The sequence below is a fragment of the Pinus tabuliformis genome, chromosome 6, assembly GCF_031772625.1.
Source record: "Pinus tabuliformis cultivar Carrire ecotype Pingquan chromosome 6, CPIR1, whole genome shotgun sequence".
NCBI lineage: Eukaryota > Viridiplantae > Streptophyta > Pinopsida > Pinales > Pinaceae > Pinus > Pinus tabuliformis.
In genome coordinates, this window is record NC_142292.1 from 692960122 (window position 1) to 692981389 (window position 21268).

The window sequence follows — 21268 nt, forward strand, 5'->3', positions numbered from 1 at the left end:
TGAGAAATCAGTAGGCTTATGAAATTAGAGTTGATTTCTCTTAGCATGATAATTACTTGTGAATTTGTTGGCTTCTTCTATTATTATGTTTTTCTTCTTTCATTAAGCAATTGCCAAAACATGAAACATGAAGATCACAGAAGACAAAGAACACAAGATATAGGCTCCAAGCGAGGGCAAAACCCCTCCAAGAGAAAAACCCAGAAAATCTCTTCTTATAGAATCAAACCAAAGTGAGAAATCCAAGACCCAAATTCATCCTCCAAGAAGCCAAGTCAAGTCCTCCAAAATCCACAGAAAATTTGCAATTGTTTCAAACCTTTAGTAGTTTGGGAAATTCGCATTGTTTTAGGACTTTTGTAGCCCAGGAAGCTCACATCAATTTTAGAATTTTAACCTTAGGAAGCTCGCATCAGTTTTAGAATTTTAACCTTAGGAAGCTCGCATCATTTCAGCTCTCAAGCCTCAGAAAAATTCGTATCATTTCAACTCAGAAACCATTACAAAGAAGCACCAATTTTTTGGCCGAATCAGAGGAGAATGTATGCCAATATATGGTTGTTCCAACATGTGAAAAGACACATCCTTTCATTGAGCCATCTTTTCATCTAGGAGGGTCGACTTGGCTTCTTGATATGAATTTATTCAAAAAACATTTTTAAAATTTATTTTTCTGTTTTTCTTTTCAAAAGGTCCAAATAGGATTTTGACTCAACAAATCCTAGAAGCATGAAGAACATGTTTATCTAATAAAATAATAATAATAAAACTATTTTTCTTCTTTTTTCTTTTCACATAAAATACATAATGATACAAGTACAATGATATTTATGAAGACCGAACCTAGCTATATTTTCCAACACCCCCAAGGTGAATTCTAGAAAATGTGACATTATAAAGTTAAATCACCTAGGAAAATCCCATAAAGGCAACATGAATCATCCCACCATAGCAACATCACAAGAGAAATGGACATAACAAAAAAAGGCTAACCCATCGAGCCATTAAGTGTGTCCAAAATTACACATCCAACAAATAAGGACCATGTAGAACACCCTTCCAAGTGACACCAAATAATACCACATCATCATGCAATCACCAAGAAACTTCAACAATCATTAAACACATATCTCTTAACCATCATCATCCCCTTGGGGGCTCGGAATTATCATCTGTTGAATTTTGTAGCTATGGTCCGTCTTCATAATTAATATTTTTGGCCCTTGAATTATATAAGACATGTTCTTCATGTCAATTTATTTTAGCCCTTGAAAATATATAATGTAAGACATGTTCTTCATGTCAGCTTCAAAATTTTGAATTTCAAATATTAAGTTTTGGCTCCAAAACATAAAGTCGGCCCTCCAAAAAGTCAGGTCGGCTTGCTCCTATGGTCACACCCATTTAGCCTTCTAGACAAGTATAAGTAAAAGATTCGACCTCCTCCAAAAGGAAACTCGATCATCTTCAACAGAGAGAGATTCAGACCATCTAAGGTAGTACATTGGATATGCCTAAGGCAAAATAATGGACAAGTTTAAGGCAAGGATGGATTTGTGGCAACACAGAGGATAGATCTAAGGCAGAAATATGATGTAGAACAGAGAGATCTGAGACTTATCTAAAGGTCAGTTGACCAGGTATGACCAGGGTTGTGTTTGATGTTATGTTGACTTGATGTATCTTGGTTGAACATAATGATTTCTCTAAGAAAATGTTGCTAGGTTTTCGCCCATGTGGGTTTTCCCAAGGTAAATGCTTGCGTTCTTGATTTGGTAGTCTCTTTATGATCCTAATGTCTATTATTAAAGATCTTGTGTGTAATTGCTCAATGATTAATGTGAATATGAAAGAATCTAAAGTGAATAGCATTAAAGTAATTATCAAATAGAAGACCTACAAAAAATCAACATCATCCACATCCAAGATAAGCATGTATGCCAAAGTTCAACTACCATGAGACAATATGTTCCATATCCATCAGAAGAGCAGCCAAGATGTGCTCAACATGGCAAGCATGTATGAAAAGACCACCAAGCAACAAGCACAATCACCATCCAACCAAGGAGAAGTGCAACTCCCCCAACCAAAGATCTCCATCAAGATATTGAATGCAATGAAGAGAAGGAGCTCCACAAAGATGAATCCTCTCAGGTCACTCCAAAAGTTCAAAGGAACTAGCATCAAACTCAATCAATGTGATGAAAATCACAACACAGAAACTCATAAAATATAAGTTGTAACAGTGTGCAAATTTTTCTTGTTGATCAATGGAGGTGGATCATAACCAAATTTGAAAAGAAACTTCAAGCTTGGAATCATCTTGATCTTCCTCTTGCCAAGAAGGTTACAATTGTCAACAAGATTTTAGCAATCACACACATCTATTGTTCATCTTGTCTTTTTCCATTTGAAGCAACCTACAAACAGTTCTAGAACATTTTTTGAAATTTGCCTTCAAACAAGAAAGGGGGACACAAGGAATCACTTTGGCGACATCGGCTCTAAGTTGCACGAAACATGGAAATGTTTAAAAGTTTATGAAATGGGGACAGTTGAAAACGTGACACTCCCCAAAATGGAAATGTCAAGGGAAACATCATATGTATATGTATATGTATGTATGTATGTGTGAAATATTTTACAAATAAGTTAATAACACAATATCTTGCAAGAAAAGAAAAAAGGGGGACACAAGGAATCACTTTGGCGACTTCGGCTCTAAGTTGCACGAAACATGGAAATGTCTAGATGTATATGAAATGGGGACAGTTGGAAACGTGACACTCCCCAAAACGAAAATGTCAAGGGAAACATCATATGTATATGTATATGTATGTATGTATGTATGTGTGAAATATTTTACAAATAAGTTAATAACACATTATCTTGCAAGAAAAGAAAATAAATGAGACGCATGAATGACAGTTTAGAAGGAAAACTCATTCTAAAAATCTAAAATTATCCTATATTGATGAGGCTGTACACCCAAGATTCTGAAATCAGCCTTTATACATGAGGCTATACATTGAAAATCAGCCTTTATATCTGGTTATATGTGCTGAAAATGAAATAAAATATGAGCTAAGGACAAGTATAATCACATATCCTAATAATCCTCATCCTCATCCTCATTAACATAAACAGAACAAGGTGCATGATCAACAGAATTAAAGTGTGGATTGATTAGAGATGAATTAGTTTGTGGAGTGATTAGAGATCAATTTTAGCAGTAGATTAAATTTCTGTTGGCCATTGAAGGGCCCCACACCCTTCTTGTGTGCTTGAGTGAGCCCACACATTAAAAAACAATCACGGAAATGGGGCAGAGTTGGGTTGAAACACCGCCGAAACGTTTCGGCAGCCTTTCCAAATTAGGAAACTGCATGCAGGCGTTTTGGCCATGTTTCAGTGACATTTCAGCGTTTGGTGTGTTTCCAGTACAGCTATGCCAGTTTGGGGGTCATTTACTGCAACATAGCATCATGCATGGTATTTATGCACATTATGAACGGGTCAAGGGAGTTTATGACTCCTTAACATAAGAGTACAAGGGATGGTTCTTGTTTGCAAATGGGCAGTATCCACAGAGGAGGGGGATGCTCCTTGGCAACTTTTATCTTGGCACTAACTTCGATAGGATTAGCATATTCATGGTATTACAATTTCATTTCAGTTGTGTGACATAATTGGGAATCCTCAAGAATAATAATAATGATTTCAATATCTGCCCCAAGCAAGAGGGTGTCGATTGCATGATAGGTTTTTTTTTTTTGGTGTTCTTCCTTTGCAATTCAAGGAGCCCCAAGATGCCTCCATTTAGCATCACAACAAATTTGGGCATTCGCATTCCCAATGGTTGAGTTGGCCTTTTATCTGGTTGTAGTTTTGTTATCAATAGATTAGCAAGGAAAGGTCTTTTCTTTGGAAGAATATGTGGAAACATGAGCACCATCAATGGCACACATGATGTGCTTTTAACTGGGCTCAAAAGCTCACTGATCCAGAAAAAAATAGTTTTAAAATGCTCCTATTGCATGATTCCTACAGATTGTATTTTCAAAGTGAGGTTAAATGGGTCAAATCCATTCTAGAGGGATTGGAGATGGAGAAATGGGAATCCCTTTCATATCTATGTGACCAAGGATCATTATGAAATAGTTAGGCACGCATCTGACATTGTATGAGTGATACTATGGCAAGTTAGTTGAAGAGTTGCCACTCCATTTGTAGATCACAGTGACACAAATTTTGGGGGTAGCGTCTACTCTATGAAGGGTTGGTTTTCAACAAGAAGCTTCATAAAGTTGGCATGACAGATGTCGCTCATGTTTTGTGTGGCAATAGTGAAACAGTTGAAACCATTCATTGGAGATGTCAGTCTCCCAAATTATTTTGAGCATGGTTTCAAGCTGAATTTTGCTTCGTTTTCATTGCCCTGCTTTTGTGGAATGTTCTGCTTTTAGGAAATGCTTGGATGATCCAGGACCGCTGCAACGCCTTGTGGCACACAACTAGGCTGATTTTAAATAGCCTTTCCATCAAAATACCAAGTTGTGTTTCAATGTGACCACTCCACTTCTGTCCTAGGTGATTTGAAGAGATTTAATTATGAGTTGCCCTTGCTTTTGAGAATCAAACTTGAGTTTTTCCATCAAGATATTGACTCCCTAGCTCTTAGTATGCAAGCTCACACCCTCGCATTTTTGAGGTGGGATTTTCCTTGTACCCATGTTGTTCCTATGATGTAATTTTCTTTGTCCCATGATGTACTTATTTGTTCTATGAATTAATAGATGGCACATTTCCAAAAAAGAAAATACTAATATGTAAATTGTAGTCATTACATATCTTTAAGTGCAATAGTTAGAATATTTCAAGCTAAAACCACAGTTCGTGACTCTGATCATTTTAAGCAAATGCACACCACAATCAAATAATAGTAGCCTTAATCGTTTACAAACAGAAGCATCAAGAAGCCTTGTAAGTGGTCAATGATCAATAACAATGAAGTAGAACTATTATTTCAAGTTATCCCCAAAAAGAATGTCCACAATGCAAGTGTAGTCTATTATCATATATGAAGAAAAATAGGAATTCCATAACATCATAGATATTTACCTGTTGGGCAATGTCGAAACTTTGAGGGTGATTGGGAAACTTCCGAACCAAATTTGCAATAAGAGGAACTACAAAGGCAATTTGGGATTCTTGTGCTTTTTGTAGCAATTCCTTTATAAACTCAAAACATTGAACCATCGCTAAAACTCCATCCATCATCATTGGAAGCAATTTTTTGTCATAACCCTAGCATCAAAGAAACAAAAAATATGGTCAAAAGACGACATAAGATAGATAGGATAAAGCTATTAATGTCCAACAAATGACTAAAACTTAGGTCAATGGGATTAAAGGTGCACCTACTACAAATACAAAGTGGACAGCAGGTCCTATATCAATATTGAAAGTAGAAAACAAAAAAAAAGGCCAAAGAAAGAGAGCATACCTAAATGTCTAGTTATGTTAAACACTAACAATGTAACAAAAAAATAAAATGGTTATGTGCAATGACACACTTGGAAGGCTAGAGTTTGAGCATCTTAGTGCTAGGTAAGAGAGACATGGGGAGATAGGATATCAAGGCCAAAAGATCCTGATGGCCAAAGGCAAAGAGGGAGGCTAAGTTAGATGACACAATGACACGGGACACGGAGGACACAAAAATACAAGTATCCAACATGTACACTATGACCCCAAAAAAAGGACACAAAGGACATGTTTTATATATATAACAAATTAGTGAATTACATTTAAAAAAGGAATATAGTCAAAGGTTCAATTTAGAAAATAAAGAATTTACATGATGATGATACAAGTTTAATCATTCATACAACAAGTACCACATCAATGATGATAAGTTGAGAACACATAAGTAATTAAAATCATAAACTGTAGTTTTCTCATTAAGTCATCAACATCAAAATGTATTACATAGATAATGACTCAATGAATCACTACTACTGTAGGTGAAAATGCCAATGGAAAATACAAAACAAAGTAGATACTAGAACCGTAGATCAAGATGGAAGAATCTCATATTACACATACAAAAATGAAATATAGAAAAAAATTCAAATCTATTTAGAATTCAGACAGTAAAACATTTACAATTTTACATGATGATCATACAAATTCAATCATACAACTAGAGCATATTATAAACAAAATAACACCAAGTACAATCCATCTCTAAACCAAAATAATGTCAACAAAGGGACACTAAATGACCTCTAGAGTCCTCTGCAAAATCTAACAGGTCTAGTGAAAGGCTTCACTGAGCAAAGGGCCAGAATTTATGGCAACAATGAAGCGCAGTTTCCACTATCACCTCAGTTACCTTCCTCCTATTGTTTACTGGTATTTCAACCACAAGGGAGGCTTCCCTATGCCACCTACAAGGTATTCTAATACTAGTGCTCAAGGTGACTTATTTTGAAGGTCTAAGGGTAGATTGAGTGCTTGGCAGGGCCAAAGATGACCAAGATATTCAAGGCTAAGGTTTAAGCTCCCTAAGGTTAGACCAAAGGCAAGGATGCTATACGTTAGGGTTTGAATGATATTCAATTTTAGGGCATGCAATTGTGTATAGCAGCATAAGAAAAACCTTACAAGTGATGTTCAACAAGAAAGGAATAAGGGTTTCCAAAAAAGAATAGGGCTAATTGAAGCAAATAGGTTTTAGGGCTGTTAGATATGCATAAACATCAATAAATGAATGTGACATCAACAATTCTAGGGCATGCAAGGCAACCTAAAATGCTAGATTTGGCTTTACAAAGGTTTATATAGATTAACCTGCAATTTAAATTTTAGAGCCACTCTCATGCAATAAAACAATACTTTACACACAAATCTAAATCTAAAACCCTAGCAGTTTCCCTAGCCATCTAGGACAAAGAAAATTTAAGGAAAAATTATTTTGTTTTGAGATGACCAAAACACTTCTAGACCAGTGCCTACAAGGGAAAATGGAGTCTTAATGGAGAAAAACACCAAGGACCATGATAGAGTAAGGGAGGATGCTCTAGAGCATCCACTTGTAAAACCATAGTTACTATTCTTGTGAGGGAAGAAATTAATTATAAGGTTTGCACATTAGGAGTTTCCTTATAGGCTATGAAGAAGACAATTTTCATGCAATTATGAAGCAAAGTTTCACCAATGATAAGCATTTAGACATGGAACAATAGAAACCCTACTTAAAACATTTAAAGCATGCAAAATATCAATAATCAGCAATAAACTTACAAAATCTTCCACAATAGCACTTCTTTCAATCCCAAAATAGTGTCTCCAAGCAAAAGTCACATCCAATAGCAAGTCGCATCCATAAAAGATCACATTATGCCCAAGTAGCAAATAAGGAAGCTAGTTCGCACTCTTTTTAGAAAGGTTGAATTCACATGTGTGATGATGAAAATAGAAGTGAAGGGGAGGCTCTATTTATATGAGGCTTCTCCCACTCACTTTACAAATAAAATTTTCTAAAATACCTATTAACAAATTCACTTTTTGTTGATTTTGTAGCTTCGAAAGGTCTTTTGCATAGGCTTGTGTCTAGCATGCAAGAAAAGAAGTCCTATCTAGGTTGTTGTCTGAGAAGAGAAACTAATATGATCTCCTTCCTAAGTTTTTAACCTAGGAAAAGTACATTGATTAATTATTTAGTTAATGATGCCTTCCAACTAATGTTTATCTAAGGATAAATACTAAATTATTTAAGTGACTTAGATTCAATATCCACCATTGATCTTAGAAGGTTCAGATTTAATCTTAACCATCTATCACTTTGGATATTAGGGACTTGGCCCATGGAGAAATTATAAAGAGAACCTATGGGAGAGGATGAAGACACATTACATTGTTATTGTTGAGAAAGCAATTTTATCGACGAGTGAGAGACTCTAGGACTGAAGAGAAGGGAAAAGTATTGCAGCAAGAAAATTTTGGGAGCAAATTTCAGGGAGGCCGAGTCTAGGAGCGAGAGATTGAATTGTTAAAGAGAAGGGATAAGTTTTTGGAGGGAGGAAGACATACCAATTTTTCTCAAGTGCACAAGGGTAGTATGAGTGAAAATTGGGTAGCTTAGGAGGCACTCCTACAAGCCTTGGGTGCTAGGTTTGTGAAGAGAAAACCCAGAAAAATATGAGTTTTTGTGCAAAGTACCCAAGCTTGGGGTTTCCGATCCAAAGGTGTAGGCTTGGAACCCAAGGAAAACCAATATTATATTCTAATGTGTTGTTGAGAGGTGAAGTAGGGGCTCCTGAAGGACAAATAGGGCTCCCAAGACACTCACACAACAAGTATAAATATGGAGCCAATGGAGAGACTAGACACAAGTGAGGTGTGACTGTTAGAGAATGTAGCTATGGTCGGTCTTCATAATGTCATAATTGTGTTTGGAAAAACATATTATTATTTTTCCAGCATGTTTATCATGCTTTTATTGATCAAAATTTGTATTTGTGTAAGTCATGTTTTCATGACATTAAAGAAAAAGAAAAAGGAAAATTTTATCATTTGTTATATACCTCCAAGAGACTTCACAATGTCAAGTCGTTCTCATCTCATGTCAAGTGGGCTCAAGTGGGCTCCTGAACAATCACACCCATTTGTATACCTAAATAAATATATATTGGACTAATCGTTCACTTTTGAAGCAAGAAACAGAACTCGCATATCTCTGTGATTAGCGAATGGAAGAGAAGCACATCTGAAGTCTCTTAAATCTCTATTTTAACTCACTCTTACTCCAAGCTGAATGTTGAACTTAAGGATATCTGTAGTGAAGAATTCAAAATTTGTTCTGCGTAATCATCTCTGTTGTACATCCGAATTACTAAAGAAATTCTCTTGTGATAGCATTCAAACCTTGTTGAAGGTGATCCAAGATCTGTTGCAGTATCCTGAAAAATTTGAAGCCTCCTGAAGTAATATGAAATCTATAAACAGAAATATGAGACCTGTGGAGAAGGCTGAAGTGTGTAAGCAAAGATCTGAATTTTGTGGAATGGACAGAAGCTCAAGTTCGGTGATCCTGTAAAGAAGGTTGAAATCTGTGATCAAGCAGTGGTTTAAAGTTTGAAGATCTGATCAAGTTCCAGTTTGGAAAAGCTTCCTTTTTTATCCTATTGAAAGACATTGTGAAGAGCACCCTAGCATTTGTGAAAGGAAATTTTGACTCTGATTTCTCCTGTTGATTGGAAGATTTCCTTAAGAAGGTTGTTGGGTTTTTCACTTTTTGAGGGTTTTCCCAGGATAAATCTTTGTCTCTTGTCTCTTGTGCTTTGTGATTCAGCTTCTTATAATTGAACTTCTAAATGTATAACTGCTTGATGAAAGACATAACTAAAGACTAAAGAAGAATATGATATTCACAAGCTAATTATCAGATTTTAGAAGTCGTTTTCCAACATGGTAGCAGAGTTTTGGTTTGATTGGAAGAAGCATGAAGATCACTCCTTGAAGAAGACCTAAGAGTGAAGTTTGACCTAAGAGAGAAGTTTATGATGTTACCGAAATTCCTCTTAGACACAAGTTCAAATTGCAGGGTCTGTGGTAAATCTGAAGTGAGTAAAATGTGAAAAGCAATTTGAAGTTTTGTGATATGATCTAATGCAAACCTTAATCAGTTGGTATGGCATCCTTGAGGAACAGTGTATAAAGATCAGATATGAGAATCTTCTGCTACTTAATCTAAACTTCTTGTAAGAAAAATGAACATCATCAAGATCGAATTCCATTGTGAAATGATGCCTACTATCTCGTTGATGTGATCCCTCTATGGCATAATGGTGTTATGTTTGGAAATCCTTTTGAGGAGTAGAAACCTTCTTTGATGATCAATTTGTTCAAGAAGAACCTATGTAATACATGATTTAGACCACTCGGATAAAGCATGGGACTGTGTGAAGTTCAAGAATATATCCTGCAAGGAGTTAGGGTTTGGTTGATTTTCTAGTTTTTTTGGACAAAACCCTAGAGTAATATAATCTTGGTGCAAAAGTACATTCAGAATCTTGACTTTTTTTTCTAAAGGGTACAAGGGTTTTAGGGTTTGTGTGAAAAAACCTAATATGAATCATATGCACAACTGACATTAGGGTTTTTGGATAAAAACCCTAGATAAATTCATCGTTTGCAAAAGAACAATTAGGGTTTTACAATTTTTGGATTTCTAGGGTTTGCAAGTCTAGAAAGGCTTGATGAGAGAATGCCTAGGGTTTGGACAAAACCTTAGTATGAGTTGTTGAATCGAAGAAACCCTATTTATGTCTAGACTAAGGACATTGATCTACTAGATGGATGCGAGAAGTACAAGATCGAGAGGGAGATGTTGTTGTTCATAAAAGATGAGTGCGCTATCTCCCTTCTTGTACTATTATTGGTTTTTTTAGTAAACCTAGTCTCTTGCTTTATTTTCATTACTTGATTGTAACTATTTTTTGCGATCTCCCTGAAGAGAATTGCAAGTATATGATTGTTTGAGCTAGAAGTTATGAGAAGTCTAGGATTCAGAGGGAGTTTTGAATCTTGAAAGGGTTGTAGATTCAGAGGGAGCTTTGGATCCAAAAAAACTATGAATTTAAAAGAAGCTTTAACCTCAGAGGGAGCAGTTTAATTCTCAAGTTTTGAGGCATGTATTTAAGTATTAACTTTAAATTATATTTAATGGCCAAGGTATGCTAAAAGTTGTGATGGGCCTTTGACAAGCCTCTATCCTGGATGAAGTACATGAACTTCAGGGACAAGCTTGGACTTGTTAAGATAAGTTCTCTCAGTAAGAGGGAGCATTAATAAGATAACAATAGGGGCAGACATTCTCTAAATTTAGGAAGAATGGCCCAAACTATTGTTGAGGGCAAACATTCTCCTAGTTTAGGAAGAATGGTCCTTAAGGCCTAGTTACTCAGAAGAGTAGGTGCCTTTCTATGTTGGCCCAATCACTCTATAAGAGTGGGTGCTTTTGTCAAGCTCGATTATTTGCTCAGTGAACCTTTTGACCTAGAGTGAGGTTTGTGATGTTAGGGTTTGACCAAGATAATGGCAACCCTATAACGCAAGGATCCTTTAGATTCTCGACCTTGTGGTGTGAGGAGTTGAATGTCCTCTAGGATTTGGCCAACCCTGTGTAATTGGAGCATGGATGTTCCTGGAGGTTTGACCTTGGTGATGGCAAACCTATACTATGTTGTATACCATGAGGTTGAGGCGTTGACCAGATCATGGTGACCTATGTCACAAGGTTCGTCGAACTTTAACCTTTAGGTTCGAATTTTGGCGAACCTTAAAAAAAAAATTAGGTTCGGCGAACCTCATCGAACCTCACAGCCATTGACCAAATCCATAGATCAAAATTCATAACTTCATGTCACAACTCAAGAATGTAATTTATCCTTGTAGTTTCCATGTCCGTGATAGGTTTACTGATGTTGATCGGCGAACCTCATCAAAAATTCGAACTCAAACCGAACCTAATCATTGTCGAATCCGAACTCGAACCCGAACCATGTGACATTGATGGTGACTAGTTGTTGTACCTTAGGCTAGGTAGCCTGTATGATGGTACATAGAGTTGTTGTACCTTAGGTTGGGTAGCCTGTATGATGGTACATATAATTGTTGTACCATAATCTGGGTGGCCTATATGATGGTACATGGGATTGGTAACTTGGCAGTAGCCTAGATGGTACTTAGATCCCTAAAAGATGTAGGGTTGGTACCTTGGAAGTAGCCTAGATGGTACTTATATCCCTAAAAGATGTAGGGTTGGTACATTGGCAATAGTCTAGATGGTACCTAGATCCCTGAAAGATGTTGGGTTGATACCTTGCTTGTAGCCTAGATGGTATCTAGATCCCTAGAATAGTATGTGTTGGTTTGATGCCTTGGCCATAGCCTAGATGGTACCTATATCTCTAGATCAGCATGCCTTTTGGATTGGTGTCTTGGCAATAGCCTAGATAGCACTTAGGGTCCTGGAGAAGCATGTTTGTTGGGTTGGTGCCTTCACTGTAAAGAAAGAGCTCTTACCATTGTGACCTTGGTTGAAGAAAGTCTTGGAGGCAACTCAGATGAGCAGGTTCCTCCCAGTATCATGCTCAGATCTCTTTAGAGTGAGCTTGTTTGGTATTAGGCCTAGGATGAGGCCTTTAGAGTTTCACCTAGACTATGTATGGAGACTAGTTGTTTGATGGTGAACCATGATCGTATATCTACATGTATTAATTATGTTATAGTACCATTGGTTAGGGATGCTAACCTGGATAATGGTACTATGTAGTATGAAGTATGTAACTTTTTTCTTAAAGGAATATTTCAATAGAGAATATCTAGATAGTCATTATGAATACCTCCCTAGCTAAGAGGGTGCGTTGGAGAATGTAGCTATGGTTGGTCTTCATAATGTCCTAATTGTGTTTGGATAAACAATTTAATATCTTTCCAGCATGTTGATCATGCTTGTATTGATCAAAATTTGTAATTTTTTGTCATGTTTTTCATGACATTAAAGAAAAAGAAAAAGGAAAAGGAAAAATTTATCATTTGTTATATACCTTCAAGAGACTCCATAATGTCAAGTCAGCCTCATCTCATGTCAAGTTGGCTCTTGAACAATCACACCCATTCGTATGCCTAGATAAGTATATATTGGACTGATCGTTCACTCTTGAAGCAAGAAACAGAACGCGTGTATCTTTGTGATCAGCAAAGGGAAGAGAAGCACATCTGAAGTCTCTTAAATCTTTGTTTTAACTCACTCTTACTCCAAGCTTAAGGATATCTGTAGTGAAGAATTTGAAGTCTGTGCTGCATAATCATCTCTGTTGTACATCTGAATTACTGAAGCAATTCTCTTGTGATAGCATTCGAACCTTGTTGACGCTGATCCAAGATTTATTGAAGTTTCCTGAAATAATTTGAAGCCTCCTGAAGTAATATGAAATCTATAAATGAAAATCTGAAAACTATGGAGAAGGCTGAAGTTCGTAAGCAAATATCTGAATTTTGTGGAATGGACAACAGCCCGAGCTTTGTGATCTTGTAAAGAAGGTCAAAATTTGTGATCAAGCAGTGATTTAAGGTTTGGAAATTTGATCTTGTTCCAGTTTGAAAAAGATTCCTTTTTTATCCTATTGAAAGACATTGTGAAGAGGACCCTAACATTTGTGAAAGGCAATTTTGACTCTGATTTCTCCTGGTAATTGGAAGACTTCTTTAAGAAGAAGGTTGTTGGGTTTTTCTGTTTTCGAGGGTTTTCCCGGGATATATTTGTCTCTTGTCTCTTGTGCTTTGTGATCTAGCTTCTTATAATTGAACTTCTAAATGTATAATTGCTTAATGAAAGACATAACTAAGACTAAAGAAGAACATGATATTCACAAGTTAATTATCAGAGTTTAGTGCAAGAGTATCTGCCCTAGAAGGAGTTACAGCCTAGAGAAGAAGGTCGAGTGAGGAAGTTTATTTTGTCTAGCAAGGAGAAACGATCTACAGGACTATTCTAGGATGGTCAAGGTGGAAAAGGCTGGTGGAAGGCCTATTATAACATGTTGATGGTTGATGTTGGTGCCTAGAGCGAGGTCGCGGCCACAAAGGAGGTATGGACTATGCTTAACTAAGGGAGTTGAGGTCTAAATTGTGCTAGAAAGTGACCGTCAACTGAATGTAGCAAAACAGAGCAGGGAAAAGGTCATTTGAGGAGGGTTGAGTGCCTTTAAAGCTGAGTAAAGGCTGGCCAAGCTACATTAGAGGTTGTTGTAGCAGGCCGAGTAGGAGAAGAGTTTCGTTAAGGGTTGTTGTACGAACTCAGTGGTCTAGTTAGGGTAGGCTGAGGCCTACAGCAAAGGACAGCAAGACAAGGGGGGCTACCAAAGAGGGTTGAACGAAGTGTTGGTTTAGTTCACTGGGCTAAAGGGAGCAGCCTACTGGTGAACAATAGTTGGACAAAGGTCTAAAGGAGTTGATTTATGTGAACTGAAGAGGACTGCAAGGGTTGGTTGCCAAGGACAACAACAAGAAATTAAGTTATCCATTCTTTGTTTTTCACGAGCAGATGAGAGCTTAATGGATTAGGCCTCAGTCCTAGTTGTTTCAGTCAAAGGATAAACTCGTATTTTATTGTGTATTAGCATTTGTACAAGGATTGTAAAGGGCCATGATCCCTAGTACAGGAGCCCTATGATTTTCTTATTGATGAATTGATAAGGAATGTGTTTGGGCCAATAATTCTTGTGCACTTTTGTTAATTTCTCCACTATTATATTATGTTGTGCCAAGTTGCTTTTGGTTGGACATCTCTACTATGTTTGTGTTCCTAGCTAGGGCATAGACTTGACCAAGGGTGCAAGCAAATTTCAACATGGTATCAGAGCTACTTTAAAGGTCAATTGGAACAGAGTGTGCACAAGGATCAGCTTAAGAGGGAGCTGAGTAGACTTGTCATTGAAGAAATAACATCTTGTCAAATATAGTTATTGGCTTGAGGTATAAGGACAGTTTGGAGGGATTGTCCAACTCTAGCCCATGGAAGGAAAGGATCAAGCTAGTGTTGTTGGTGAATGATCTAAGGGAATTTGTTGATAAGAAGATTTCACCGTCAACCAATGTAGATGAGTTGGTTGGGCATCAGAAGTTAGATGTGAAGGCCAAGTTGATCATTCTTCATGTATTCAAAGATCACATGATACTTCATCTCACCGAGAAAAACACTGCATGGGGAGGTTCTGAAAGGTTTGTTTCTGAACAAGAATATAATGTCCTGCTTTATATTTCGTTAAATATTCAAAAAAATCTTCAAAATTATTACGAATTTTTACATGAAAAAATTATTTCTCGAATTCCATCCAAACACCATACACATATGCAATATTTAACACGATAGATGTTGCCAACAAATAAATCGAATTTGCAATAAACCCAGAAAACAATTGAAAATGGTGTGGCAATAAACTCAACTTTATTATATTTACTGGAATAATACAATACATCTATAATTAGCTGAGATGGCCTCCAAAATTCTGCTGCAATTCTGATGTTGGCCTCCCACAATAAATTGCAACTAGAAAATATGCCCAAATTGAAAATTTGGATGATCCTCACTCAAATCTTCAGATCTGCTCTAGATTTGATCTCCAATAATGTCGTTGAAGCTCTGTGAGATTTCTAAATGAAATATCCTCAACAATGGGTTGGGTTTTCGTACTAAGATTTACGGAAATAGAAAACCACGTTCCAAAAACCTCTCCAACAAGAAAATATCACAACTCCCAGATGTCCCAAATGATTTGCTTCCCCTCCTTTAATAGATCTAATGGATCCCTCCCCATCCTTCTAGAAGCATTTTATTTTATTATTTTATCTTTATTCTAGAAGATTCTCCCCTTTACTTTATCTACGTGACTTTTATTTTATTTTATTTTATTTAAGTCATTTTTCCACTTTTGGCCTTTTTAAGCACTTTACCCTTTTTTATTTAATTAGTGACTAACTAAAGTTGCTTTTAATCTAGGAAAATGGTAAATTTGCCTTCATGATCTCTCCAACCACTAAAAGTCACTTTTCCCAATCCCATCTTGTAGATCTCTTCTTTCCGGTTCCAATGAGCTCTTAAACTAAGGTGTTTTATCAAATACTCCTCCCAAAATGACACCTTAAGCGTATTTAATTAAGATATGCTCAATAATAACCCTGTTTTACGGAAATTGTCAAATTGCAGCGGAACCAAGAATAAGTTGTGCGGAATTGATCTTGATGATGAATTATGCCCAACGAACTCTGTCAGGCCCCATAAGACTTATCCAAAGCCCTCTAGGTCTACTGATAATAAAATCTCGCTCCCGTGACCAAGCTATCACCAACCCTAGAAATCCATCCTAATCGCATCATAAGGGAAATTGAAAATGGGGACATTACAAATCCTCTCACCCCAAGATCGCTTGCCCTCAATCAATCCTCATCTAACCACTATAGAGACATATGAACATTGATACCAGGATCCCATACAAACCATTGTGTGACACCATGCCTCCATGTCAACCAACCATAAATGGATCCCCCAATGCCTGCATCCCAAACCAATCATCAACTCCTCCTCCCATCAATAGATTCACCTGTGTTAAAATTGGCAACTAGGGCCAAACTCCATGTGGGTCATCTTATTAATGGCAGCTGATATTTTACTTGGATCCTTCTCATCGAGAGGTGTAATATTGATCTAAATATCATCTGATTCCGATAAGTATTCATGGAGATATGAATTTATTTGTGTTATGGGACAATTCGTCAAGGTCGGCCAGCAACCAAATAAGCTCCTCTTGTGCTCAACGTTTTAATATAAACAAAGGTGCCTTGAAAGTCATTTGGACACACATCCTCTTGGTGATCTCTTCCTCTCCACTTGTCTTTGGGTTTTGGTGGGTGGAGAGATCTAAAGAGGATACATTGCCCTAGAGGATGCCCTAGATCCTAATGCTATCATGGAGGAGATTTTAACGCAATGAAGAAAAGGTTCTACGCAGCTAGTCAAGATTCCTTCTACACAGCCCTAAAGGAGGAGTCTTGGAGGAGCCCTAGCCGCAGGTATACATGCCCTAGCTACAGTTAAGGAAGGAAGTAAAGTATAAGCCCTCAACGCTGTCAAGAAAAGGCTCTCTAGTCTAAGGAGTGTTGATTTGGGGTAGCATCGGATGTGCTCTAGCCACGAAATTTGGTGGAGAGGTTGGGGCACATGAGATCTCCAATATCCAGAAAGGATTTGGGCAGATTCTAAACAGATCAGGAGATATTAAAATAATTACTATTTTTAATGGAGTCCCTAAGTCTAAACTTAGGGAAAATAAAATATTAATGTGTATTAATATGAATTTGTGTTAGAATGGTCCAAAAGACATGGATCAAGCCAGATTTAATCTTAGCCGTTGATTAGGGACTTAATCTCGGCCATTGCGATGTCAACAGGAAAAGTATAAGAGGAGGCTTGAGGGTCACTTGGAGGATACACCAGAGTGATTAGTCATTCTATTCTCTAGAGCGGGGTTTGCTAAGAGAAATAGAAACAGCAATTAGAGAGCAGCTGAGGAGCATTGAGTACAAACAGAGACAAAGAGGCAGAGATAGTGCCAAGAAAGCAGCAAAACAGCTAGAGAGAGTGACACAGGAACAGCCAGTGCTCACGCAGGGCCACACAGAGGTAGCTAAGTGCTGCGTAGAACACTAAAGAGGCCAGCGTAACTGACGCAGAGGCTCAGAGAGCTGACGCAGGGCCTCCTAGGGCTAACGCAGGCCAAGATAGGCTGACACAGGGCCAGCGCTGGGCTAGGAGAGGCTGACGCAGTCCAGATTGGGCAGACGTTGGGGTTTCTAGGGCAGATTGGTGCTGAATAGCTGTTGGAAGGATTATCCGAGGTTTCAGCCAGTGGATTTGTCAGAAACTGAGAGGTCTTACTGCCACGGAAATTCTTTGCTGGGTAGGCTAGTTTCGGCACCCAGATTGTACTCCGATATTGCTTAATAAGAAAACCCTCAGATAGCTGCACCGATTTTCCCACACTAGGTTTTTCCGGGGACATTAGTCTAAAAATAATGGTGTCATATAGTGTGTTTGTTTCTATTTCTTTTTAGTTGCTGATCTGTAATATGTTGAGCATGCACTTTTATTTTCAGTATTTACATTATAAATAACTTGTTAAGGAAAATAACAAGTAGGTAGGAATAAATCAGATGAAGTGCACGGAGGGTTTCTAACTACGTTAGAAACTTCAACAAGGATCTTCAACGCAGATCTAAGGAGTACTAGAGGGAGCCCTAGCCGCAGTAGAAAGAAGTCTACACATAGTTGAAGGATAAGCCCTCATACGCTGTCCTAAATACCCTAGCCACAGGTCGTGATTTGTTGTCACAAGTAACCCTCAAAACGCCGCAAAAGAGAACCTTGATCTGACATCTAAGTAGCTCCTAAACCATTGTCCTTAAAGATCCTAATCCACTGTCATAATGGAGACTCTAGCCACTGTATTGAGAAGAGTTCTATATGTTGTCTAGTGGAAGGTCATGAAGCCCTAGCAGCAGTGAGGAGATCTGAAAGGGAGATGTATTACGCTATCAATCTAGAGACCTAATTGGCAACCCTCATTTAACTCCTATTTGCCATCATGAAAAAGGTCTTATACGCAGCTCTATTAGCCGCAATAGAAGAGGCCCTAATCAGCGGCATACAAAGACCTAAGACTCAGCATGAAGTGGTCTCATACCGCAGCAAAAGGAAGTATTCCATTAGCACTAAAGTCACATTGCTGTAGGTGACAGCGTGACACATTTGAGATTTGTTCTAGGCATACTGTGCTGCAATAAGGCTGATTGGTAGACATTGTTCTTCAAGGGTAATAGCTGGGTACTGTATGATAACCTTGCTTGTTGCTGGGCTAGGCTGCTGGCTATGTTTTGTTAAGGGTTGCACAAGGATAAGGACTGAAGGTTGATGTGACTACTTGTATGGTCAGCATGTTAGACAGCTTGGTTAGATCCAGCAGTTGGATGCAGCATGGTATTAGAGACAGCAGTGAAGTGCAGAATAGTAATCATTGAGTGCAGAGTGCAACATTGAGTGGAGATCTGTGATGAGTGCAGCTCAGTGATTGGAGGAGCACAGTGACAAGAGCAACAACATGAAGTGCCTAGCATGGTCATTAGGTCCAGCACTATGATGATGAGTGCAACATGGTGCTGCACGGTGAGGTGCAACATATGGATGAGATGTAGCACAATGATAGGTGAAGGAGTCACCTTGGAGAATCAGTTGAAGCAACATGTCTTCAACTGATCTCATGTAGAGATGATCTATTCTCTTATCTTGAAAGTCGAAATGTTGACTTCTGTTGTAAATGTACTATCCCTCTCTCTCTTTCTCTCTCTGTTGAACCATTGAAGAACATATAAGAAGAATTGATCAAGGGTTTCCCCACATTGGGGTTTGTCCCTGGCTAGCGCCACATCTTGTGTCCTCTTGTCTTGACTTGTCTTCTACGATTTATATTTATGTTCTATCTATAGTTTACTTTAATGCTGATGTGACTGCTAATCTGGAAAAGATATTGAGCTAACTGTGAAAATTGAAATAAATTACTCTAGCATAGAACATACCTAAACTTAACATAGTATCAGCGCTGAGGTGAAGACAAAGCCCAAGCAAGAGTGAAAGAGAAATCACCGAAGATAGTTGGGAAAGGACAAAAGGATCAATGGATTCCTCATCCCTCTTCAAATTCACCAAGGGTGAAGTCGAAGTAGAGTATATTATCAGAATGACACAGCAGAAGCTTCTGATGGCCTACTTAAAGATCACTTCATGGGGAAGTTCAGATCTAAGGGAGGAAGGAAAGGCAGATGCCTTGGTTGCAATAAGTTCGGCCATTATGCGAAGGAGTGTCCGAATGGCAGGGACACATCACTTGATGATGATAACAATCATTCCAGGGACATCTTCAATGATCAGAGGAATGACAGGTAATGCAGGTCATCAAGGAAACGGCAGACTCTTCAAAGAAAGCAAGGAACTCCAATTATGAAGAATAAAATGTTGTTTCTAATAAGATAAAGAAGCATTATCTTCTCCTTCAAATTCTTTGGAAATCTGGCTTATTGATTGTAGGGCTTCAAGGCACTCTAGGATAGAAGGGTGCTCTCTCTAATTTAAAAGAAATGGAAACAGTTGTGGGATTATACTTGGAGTCGATGCCAACTATCCCGGAAAGGGTGTAGGAAATGTTACCCCTCAATTAAATGTGGGTAAGTCGATTCATTTACAAGAATCTCTTTTATGTACCTGATCGCAAGAACCTGGTGTCCATTTCAGCAACGGAAGTCAAAAGGTTTCATGGTGGCATTCATCGATGGAAAGGTACATGTTTGAAAATAGAATTTTCAAAAGATGATTTTTCTCGTGGGTTCAAGGTTGGCAATTTGTATCAAGTTGCAAGATGGTCCATTGGGGATCATGTCAATTGACATATCTCGTCTATAACACTGGAGGTCTACTTATGGGGCCCTACCCGATGTGAGTCAGATGGTGACAGGGATGCCTGAATTCAAGAAGAACACGAAGGTACATGTCTGAGATGTACCGAAGGAAAATCCTACAAGGGGACCATTCCCCTCACGTAGCAGGTCCACAGGTTTGGAACAACTTGAGGAGTTTGAGATTCATGATCGGAATCTCATATATAAAGGTGGAAGAAAGCCCTCTGTGGCTTGAAGCAAAACACCCCGGGCATAGTATGAGAGAATTGATAGCTATCAGATGAAGTTGAGATTCACTAAGAGTGAAGCCAATCCAAACCATTGTTTGAAGGTTGTGGATGATAGACCTCTCATACCAGCACCTTCTAGGGATGACCTATTTCAAATAGGTGCAGACCCTCTCACTTGCAGAAGTAAGAGGGAGTTGGATTTCGGATTTGGAATGGTAAACTGCAAGCCCGTGACTACCTTGAGGATCTTAACTTTCAAAAGTTATATGGTGATGATGCCGGACCAGATTTGGGAAATGCCTTTGAGTTTCATAAACTCAGTTGCATTGATGTTCTTGATGAACTTCCATCCGGACATATGTTTTGCAGTTAACATGGTGAGCTCATATTTGGTTGAACCACTGGATTGGTGCCAAGAATTTTCTGAGATATCTTCGGGGCACAATCTCTCATGGATTGAGATACACTGTCGGAAATATGAAGCTGCATGATTATTCAAATGTTGATTGGGCAGGCAGTGTGGAGGATCACTAGAGCACTTCTCAGTGCTAGTTCTCTTTGGGTTCTGCTTCGATATCATGGATGAGCAAGAAGCAAAAGTCGGTTGCTATAAGCACCGCCGAGACCAAATACATAGCTACGAGTATGATCTCGTATGAAGCTGCCTAGTTGTGGAAGCTCTTTAGTGAGTTGTTTGTACATATGATGAATACCACCGTGATCCTCTGTGACAACCAAGGGGGGATTCGATTGTTGAGGAATCCCGTATTCGATGATTGCTCCAGCAGATAGACATCAGATACTACCTTATCTGGGATACGGTAAGTCGATGAGCGAGGAGGCTCCATCGCATTGAGACTGATGTACAAGTCGCAGACATTTTGTCAAAGCCCCGAGGAAAGGTCAAATTCTTAACTTTCCGAGAACGACTTGGTGTCGTTTAGAGACCCTCTTATGAGGGT

The 21268-nt window shown here is 38.2% G+C and overlaps 1 protein-coding gene across 3 annotated transcripts in view; it reads right to left on the reverse strand.

Moving 5' to 3' along the window:
* The window catches only part of LOC149260536 (uncharacterized), a 216938-nt gene that overhangs the window by 47112 nt on the left and 148558 nt on the right, over positions 1 to 21268 (reverse strand). For all 3 annotated transcript variants that reach the window (XM_089420797.1, XM_089420805.1, XM_089420801.1), the window contains one exon: positions 5122 to 5307. In XM_089420797.1, the coding sequence (XP_089276923.1) occupies positions 5122 to 5307 (186 nt within the window). The remainder of the gene's footprint in view (positions 1 to 5121; positions 5308 to 21268) is intronic.